We start from the raw sequence: 8,810 nt of genomic DNA on the forward strand, positions 1-8,810 counted from the left end.
GAAATGAAACTAGTTACTCTACGGGTAAAACTAGTCCTCCGCGACAAGATTAATATTTGGCTGAGTAGTCTTTTATGATAACCTCTTTCTTTGTTTTTTGGGCTTAATGCCTTTCTAATCCACCTGTACATAAACCCCTTTTTTGTTTATATGTAAAAAAAGTAGGGGAGTCCCCTGCTGATTCGTCAAAAAAAGATAATAATAAAGTTTAATTAATTTCAATAAATTATATTATTCATTTAATGAATAAATTATATCTATGTATTAATGTATTTATTTTTATTTGTTAAAGGATATATATTTATGGAAATATTATTTTTTATATCTATTTGATATATTGAATTATTTAAACATTTATTAATAAATATATTATTTCCAATATTCATAATTTACCACCGGTAACATGATTTTTTATCAAGTATAAAACCGTCGATAAAACAAATTGATACTCGTTATGACGTTATGTTCCGAGTCGAGTAAGTATCCCTATTCGTTTTGTATTCATATCTGATAATGTTTGTATTTGTCTCCGAATTCAAATATAAATGTGATAAATAGTGCTATCGAATTCAATTCCATGCACATTCGATTCGAATCCATCCGTGGTACTGCCGTGTCTGATAAGACGTACAGGCTGTTCTCAAGCAACAAAAAGAAAAAAGGAAAAGATTTCCTATTCATATACCAGAACAATAGAACCCACAGGCCAGAAGCCATCTGGGCTGACTGGCCTTCTCCTGAGGCCCACTAGGCCACTAGCCCACTAAACACACGAAGAAGAAGAAAAACGACGCCAAAAAACACCGCGAAGAAAGGAAGGAAAATATTTTAACGGCTCGTCGGCCCTCCACGAAAACGAAGTCCAGCGGACAGACGCGAACCGAGAAAAATATCACAAAATCTCTCGCGGCCGCGGCGACCGGAAGAAGACGACGACGGCGGCGGCGGCGGCCATGGCGTGCCGCGCACTCGCGCTCCGCTCCCTCCTCCTCCCCGACCCGCTCAACCGCCTCCCGGCCGCCGCCTCCTCCTCGGCCGCGGCTCCACCGGTGGGGAGGGCGCCCCGCGGCAGCCGCCGCCCGCACCTCCGCTGCTGCTCCGGCAGCGGGGGAGGCGGCGGCGGGGACCCCGGGCAGCCGCCGCAGGAGGCCGTGCTCGAGGCCATCTCTAGTGAGTCGTCCTCCCCCGCTGCTGTTTATGAGTTGTTCCTCCGCTCGCCGCTCCTGCTAGTCGCTTCGGTCGGTGCTTGCTCGGTTGATTGGGAATTAATAGTTTAATAGATATAGCGATACTGAATCATAGGTTTCCCTTGCTTTTTCTATAATGGAATTGGTGTGAAATGGGATTTAAGTGGCTTGGTGAATTTTGATTGCCCCAAGGCAGTGTCGGGCTGTCGGCTAATTTTTCCCAAGTCTTGTATGCATTGTTTGCTTGCTAGCGTGCATGTATGGCCTTCTGAAGATTTTCTACCTTTGATTGTAGTTTTACATATTAATTCAGGGCTTTTGCCGGTTCAAAAGTCTGGCAATGTGTTGGTAGGACAGAAGAAATCTGTTATAAGAACCTTGTGTTGCACTCCATTGTTCTTGAACGTATGCTATGATTCATTTCTTTTTAGTACGTTTTATAATCTGTTATAACATTGCGTGGTTGTTTAATTGGTACCTCCAGTCGTCAATATTACAATTTCATGATTCCAAAGTATTTACTAAGAGAATCACAAGATAGCTTGTTATAGAAACATTTTTTGGTACACATAGATGAATTGGAGTATTGATCAATGCATGATGTGAAGTTACACATTCTGTTATAAGACTATGTTTAGTTATTGCTTATATTCACATACTTCTGAAGTTTGCTTCATATAAGGAATGATGCTCGTTTCCACCAAGTCAGAAGTTTTGCTAGAGTCTTTACCGATGCTTTACTTAACAGTAGCTTTTAATTTTCTGAAACCAGAGATAGCAAGGTCGAAAGGAAGGGTTGCACTCACAACAAATATGGTCATGGGTGGTACTGTGACGGATGACAAAAGTGATGAGTGGCTTGTTCTGGATCAGAAGGTATGTCTCAATGGACCTACTTTGTCCTATTTGCTGTTCAAACTTATACTACATAAGTATGGACTTACAAATGGACACTCTAAGGGGAGGTTGTTTTGAGGAATTCAATGGAAACCCTTTATATATATTTGAATGTTTTTTTGGTACCAATATTCCTTGTGGAAGAAATAGCTTGGTAATGTTACATAGCTTCTGTGTTCATTCATAATGTCGAATTTATCCTGTGTTCTGATTTCGTGCAATGGTGGATCATTGGAAGCTAGATCACATGACTTGTAACTTTATGACATGGTCAGTTGTGGTATTCTTTCTATATACTGAATACAATTTTACACCCTGTTTTCGGGAAACACTAGGAAGTGAGCCTAGCTCAACTGGTTAGGGTGGGAGGTGTGGTCGTGCACTCTAACCACTCAGGTTCGAGTCCCCTCTAGCTTGAATTTGGGTGCCTATTTCTTCTTCTTAACAAAAAATCACCTAGCTCCTCCTAGGTTGATCTATTTTTTTTTTGTTTTCGGGAAACACAATAGTGATTGAGAACATCTCAACCCCTGCGGAGATTCATGATAGACTTTCATTTTCAATATGCTTTTAGCATGATCATTTTTGCTGCATGCTAATGTTCATCAATCTGTGTGCAACAAAGTTCATCTCTCTATTTTTGATTTAGAAGTTTCAATAACCTTGGAAACTGTAAACTCTATATTTCATTTTAGGCATTCCTTAATATGCTATGCTATTTTGCTTCGCAGGTAAATTCATACCCCACAGATAGAGGATTTACAGCAATTGGTACTGGAGGTGATGACTTTGTCCAGTCAATGGTAGTTGCTGTTGAATCTGTTCTTCAAGAATCCATTCCCAAGGTTAGTTGTACAATTCTCATAATTTCCTTGTAAATAATGTTGTTATTGAGGAAGATGCAGCTACCTGGGTTTTAAACTGGTGGTGTTCTGCATAGAATCAACATTCCTACATTGTGATCATTGATGACATCATTCATAAGTGAATATTGTTACTCTGATGGTGCTTTAGTTTTTTTTCCTTTACATTTGGTTATTTGTTGTTTACTTGATGGTTTTAGGCTATTAGTTCCATGCAAACTTCGCTCTCCCATACTCCAATGTTAGATTGTAGTTGTTTCGTTTTACAATCTTTTCCTTGATTTGTTTCCCGGATCATCTTCATATATATCTCAAAACGGTATGCGCAGGGTCGGGTATCTCAGAAGTTATCTTCCAGAGGAAAATATGTTTCTGTAAACATTGGACCAATTCGTGTAGTTTCTAGCGAGCAGGTAACCCAATGTTTCAGATACATCTTTACTAAGAAATTGATGCCTGTTTCTACAGTTTGTTTTTTTATCTATTCATTCCATTTTGTGAAGACATTCACACGTTGAAGCTTTGGTGTTGCTTTTCAGGTCCAAGCCGTGTATCGTGCCATGAGAAGAGATAACAGGATGAAGTACTTCTTATGAAGTGCAACTACACATCAGCTATGTTTCATTCTTCGTTCCATTTTGTAACATTAGAGTCTGTCATGCATTCTGCCATACTTGTAAGTACCGAACCAAATGGGAAGTTTGCGTTAATTGCCTGATTTCTAGTTGGTCTCATGTTATGTAGTGCGTTGCTTATTTGCAGGCTGGAGCTCCAGTGAACTGAACAAAAATGTGAGACGTATTCTGTTGCACTCGAGCCCAAACAGAAGCGGCTGAAATGATTCGATACAATGTATCTTTGTTGGTTTGGGTTACATTCTGTAGTGTAGTGGTCATGTTTAGATACTACGCATGGCTTCAGTTACATTATGTTCAATAATGTATTTTTATTGTTTTTATGTTATAGATATTTCATATTATAATGCTGTATATTACTGTTTTACGTTATAGATGTTTCATAGTACGTCATCCAATCTCTATGCATATAGAGCAATTATTGGGAGTATTCCTTAATTGCCAATGGATGTCTCCAAGCTTGCTCCTAAAGAAAATATGAAGCCAGCTGTCAATCTGTCATCACCTGTCCTTTGAATGCAATTGTCCCGTAGAAACCATTTTCTGAAACTAAACTTAGCGTGCTGCTTGGTGTGTGATGATGTCGCACGCACTCCGGAGGATAAGGATGCACACCTGGTCGAGATTTTACGGGCTGTCCTTGGAAGGCTGCCTCAACATTCAGTAACAGCAAGAACGAGATGGCCGCTGCGAGGAAGAACATCGAAACGAAAAATTATGTGCACGCGGTGGATATTAATCAGGAGGGAAAATTGGTTCTGTAGCATTGAAAGATCGTGGCTTCAGTAAAATACCACTGAAAGATCTTGGCTCCGTAAAATACCATGTGACGGAATGCGAGTTTCAGATAACGTATGCATGTTCAGTAGTATTTTACAGGCTCGAGGTCTTTCAGTGGTATTTTACGGAAGTCGTGATCTTCGATGCTACAGAACTAATTTTCCCATCAGGAGACATTCGCATGTATCTGGCTGGTCAAACATGTGGGGGCAATGTGTGAGATGTGAGCCTTCTTGGAGTCACTTGCTTGCCCACCATGATAGCCTAGGTGGTGCAATTAGTAAAAAAAGACGTCGCCATAAGCAAAATTGAAATGGATTAGGAGCTAAAGATGAATAGTGTACTGGTTTAGAAAACAAAAAAAATTAAGAGATCATCCGGACTTTGTCCATAGTTGAAGGGAGTAATTTCCTTTTTATTACAAATTTAACAAAAAAAATCAGCTTTTTTATTGCTCATAATTACAGCCTTATCTCATTCGCAAGAATGAGTTAGAAACAGTTAATCTTCGCATCCGATCTTTCTGACTAAAACATCAGAATGGTGTATTGGTGTGTGCAAGTTGTTTCAACGAAGCGTGGCTTTAGTTTTGGAGACCATGCAGTTCAGCTGTGTTGTGTTAGCAGGTGCGAAGTATGTCATGTCCCGTACGGTTAATGGAGTTCACCATGTCCAATGCCAACATACGCATGGAGTAATGCACAAGTCTCTAAACCGTGAACGAAAATATTCAGATTTATTCAAATTGGCACCATAATATTCATATTTATTGATACATTCTAATCGGAAACATAATATTCAGAACTAAGCAGCAAACGGAAAACAGGCAAAACAAAAGAATACAATCCAACCCAATATCTTGATATTAAATCTCCCACACTTATGGTACTTAAGCCATGGGCACCTTGGCAGCACATATCCATCAGAATCCACAATGGCCAAACTATGGTAGATTCATGTCGATTTGTGGCTCAGGAGTTGTGTCGTCCTTCATTCCTATGAAAAATAAAATGTGATTAGGAAACTGCATGTTAACATGACGTTCATTATTAACAGAGTAAGAAAAATGAACATTATAGCTAACCAGTTGGTATTGTTTGTCTTCTTTGTAGTAGCGGTCGAACCCTAGAGTATCCTTGATCTTCTTAAAAGATGGCATGATGGTAGGCGGAGGTACACCGCCATCTTTGATTGCATCTAAAGCATCCTGCATGTCAGAGATTGGGAACTATATATAAGTAGTGCTTTTGGTGCAAAAATGAAATGGATGATGTATTGGAATTAACAGGTGTTACTCAACAGAAATAGTTGTGATTTTTTTTTTCATTGCCAGATTACTCAACAGCAGTAGTTGTGATTTCTTTTTCTTTTTACAAGAAGAAGGTGCAAATACTATTTGCATATATTGCATGCATGTGCTAGCGTGAGAGTCTATGCATAAGGAAAGTGGAGTTTCCTTGCTGTGCAGATATAAGTGTTGGAGTAAAGCTTGAGTTAATCATTTAGGAAACGTAATTGCTTTTTTTTGGCCAGTTGCCTGAACCCGTGTAGAAGGAAGTATGCGAGCTCACGGAATCCGGGAGCGAATGAAGGTTGTGGTGTTTAATATTGAGTTGCATGTTGCAAGGAGACTAGCATGGAGTCCTAAACGTGTACAAGATAGTAGAGCTTGTGGAAATAAAGAAAATAGAAAGCCTCAGAAACATTTGTGTTTCTCGTGTTCGTGTGTTGGATCCTGGTCAAAAGCCAACGAATAAGTATGCAGAAAAATGGATCCACAAGAACTACGACTACCTTGTGCTTGTGTTCAAACGAATTAAATTTTCACTCGATTCATCCTTGATAACACAGATGAATTAAAAAAAAGAATAAGGTCACAGGCTTCATATGTATAAGAATACAAACCTCCATTGCACGGATTGAGGCGCCCAATAAGGATACAGAATAGATTACGAGGCTGTAACCAATTTTCGCAAGTTCAGGAGGGCTCAATATGGGAGTTTTACCACCTTCTATTATGTTTACCTGCGGAACAGAGTGTAAGTCTTCATGGATCATGTCACTGCTAGAGGAAGGAACAAGTTCAAGCAAATAATAAAAAGGACATTCATTGTTGACGAGGAAATATGAGCGGTAAAAGTAACTTTTACAGTTGTACAGATATTCTTTTCAATTCAGACTTGTAATACGAGAAAATGCATATAAACTACATGACAGAATTTCAACATCAAAGTGTGGCCTCAATTATTCTATTTTATAGCACATATGTTTTTTTGGTTGTATCCTTTCAACACCCTTGTCCAATTCACTGCAAGTCAATTAAGGGATCTGGACAAACGCAGAAACAGCCATAAACCCACAATTCACATGTAACTAGAAAACAAGCATCAAAACACATCGAATGCATGCACATGTTATTACCATCTTTGGAACCCCCGGGGCAACTGCGCAGAATTGCTTCATCTCTTCCACCGAAGCAAGGGCGTCAATTAAGAGAACGTCGGCACCGGCATCAGCAAAAGCTTTTGCTCTAGCTAATGCTTCATCAAGAGAAATGGCCTGACGGGAATCTGTCCTTCCAATGATAACCAAGTCAGAGCCACTCTCGTTCCTAGCATCAACAGCTGCTTTTATGTGCATGATGGCTTCCTCCCTTGGGTATACTTTCCTTCCTTCAGTGTGTCCACAGGCTTTAGGCGACACCTTCAAATTACTATACATGTCAACTTTCTTCCAGGATAAATAAAACACAAGTCCACTGCCTGCAGTTTTTCTTTCGGGCAGTGGCAGGGCTTATTATCTAAAGCTAACAGAAACAACAATAGTACTCATTATTAGCCAATAGTGGAATAAAAATCACACAGAAAATTTGGTCAAAATTTTTATGTGGTATTTGAAAATTTTGATAACTTAGCTAAGTGATTTTTAACAATTTTGTTGCTGCCCTAAATTTTATTTTGTGGAGCGTGTCGCGTTTAGCTATTATGTATAATAATTGTGTGGACCGATTCTCCCTCGACCATGGGGTTGAAGCCGGATATTACTTCCATTATTATCTAAAAAAACAGAGTTAAACCTGACAAGGACCGTATTTGATACTGTGTTAGCTAATAAGGTGCCAACGTATGAAAGGATTGGTTAGTATTCCAAAGAGAGCACACCTGATCTTCGAGCATGATCGCAGCGAAACCAGCATTGATATACCCTTTGATGGTTCTCTTGATGTTCATAGAGTTTCCGTAACCATTGTCTCCATCACCAATCACCGGGATCGACACAGCTTCGTTGATGAGACGCCCTTGGTCTACCATTTCCCCGTAGGAGATGAGGCCAACGTCCGGCAGGCCAAGTCGCGCGGCAGAGACACAGAAACCTGGAAAAGACACGTACGTGAAAAGAATCCAATGCTTTGAGACACCTGCTTGAACATTTGCGCTAGCTGTAGCTGAAGAAATGATATGCACCCTAGCTACATTCCAAAGTTGTAATAAAACCATAGCAATAGTAGCATGGTACGTTAGTCAGAAATAGCCACGGAGCACCAGCAGACAGGATGGTACGTTAGTTGTCAATGCCATTTATACTGCCATTCATCTTGAGGTTGGATTAGCTAGCATTACTCAGTTGTAATGACGCATGCGATTTCGTCGTGACGAGGAGGAGGATGTGTGTTGTCATGAGTTTATACCGCTCATGAAGGCGATGGGGAAGCCGGCCTGCTCGACGAGGCGCGCGGCGAGGGCGTCGAAGCAGCACGGCGCCTGGTGCGCGCCGGGCGAGGCGAGGATGCGGCGGAGCGCCGCCGCCGGGGACTCCCCCTGGCGGATGCCGCGGAAGGACTCCTCGGTGGCGAAGTAGGGGCTGCGCGCGGCCATCCTGAGCTGGCGGCGCGGGAGACTGGAAATTGGATGGAGGAGAGGGGAGCTAGTGTCAGAATATGTGACTGACTTTGGGCACTTTTGGCCGTGGCTGATGAGAGCCGAGTCCGATCCACCTGGGAATTTATAGAGCGGACATGGCCCGGCTGGTAGCGCCCCGGCGCCCCACCGGCCGGAACGACGGTGACGACGATGGCGGTAATTAAAACGAAACGCGATCGTTGGACAGCCGTACAGCGCTGTATGGCAGCCTCTTGTCGTAGGGGGCTGGACCGATGGCGATGCCTAACCAACTACGTAGAGAGCCACTAATGGCCCAGAATTGAAACCGGACGCCGGACCAAAACCAACCCCCCGTATGAACCCTGTAACATCGGTTACATACATCATACATGCATGTCGATCTTATCGACCCACCCCGATCCTAATCCAGCTCTCTGTCTACATGGGCCATGTCCTCAAATTAAACACGGTTCTTTCACCCAATAGCCAAGACTTCGCAGGACAGAACAGTACTTGCAGTTAGCCGTATGCTGCCAAGTTATAGTTGGCTAGTTGACATAACAACAA

At 41.6% G+C, this 8,810-nt stretch overlaps 2 protein-coding genes across 5 annotated transcripts; one reads left to right on the forward strand and one right to left on the reverse strand.

The window, feature by feature from the left end:
• Positions 1–851: 851 nt before the first annotated feature.
• Positions 852–3,975, forward strand: LOC117863821 (uncharacterized). Of its 4 annotated transcripts, none has more exons than XM_034747681.2 (6): positions 852–1,170; positions 1,960–2,063; positions 2,816–2,929; positions 3,277–3,360; positions 3,487–3,560; positions 3,710–3,975. In XM_034747681.2, exons 1-5 carry the CDS (start codon positions 954–956, stop codon positions 3,541–3,543), a joined length of 576 nt encoding a protein of 191 aa, XP_034603572.1. In that variant the 5' UTR covers positions 852–953; the 3' UTR covers positions 3,544–3,560; positions 3,710–3,975. The 4 variants fall into 4 exon arrangements, 2 of the variants coding, with proteins under 2 accessions (XP_034603572.1, XP_034603571.1); XM_034747680.2 differs by having other exon boundaries at positions 3,487–3,558; positions 3,707–3,975; XR_004642302.2 differs by having other exon boundaries at positions 854–1,170; positions 3,487–3,623; positions 3,692–3,975.
• Positions 3,976–5,072: 1,097 nt separating this feature from the next.
• Positions 5,073–8,344, reverse strand: LOC117863820 (uncharacterized). Its single transcript, XM_034747679.2, has 6 exons — positions 8,051–8,344; positions 7,524–7,735; positions 6,784–7,065; positions 6,268–6,387; positions 5,447–5,569; positions 5,073–5,358 (listed from the first exon to the last, which is right to left on the reverse strand). The coding sequence occupies exons 1-6, from the start codon at positions 8,235–8,237 to the stop codon at positions 5,353–5,355; spliced, it is 930 nt and encodes a 309-aa protein (XP_034603570.1). The 5' UTR covers positions 8,238–8,344; the 3' UTR covers positions 5,073–5,352.
• Between the last annotated feature and the right edge of the window lie 466 nt (positions 8,345–8,810).

Source organism: Setaria viridis, chromosome 7 (genome assembly GCF_005286985.2).
Source record: "Setaria viridis chromosome 7, Setaria_viridis_v4.0, whole genome shotgun sequence".
Taxonomy (NCBI): Eukaryota; Viridiplantae; Streptophyta; class Magnoliopsida; order Poales; family Poaceae; genus Setaria; species Setaria viridis.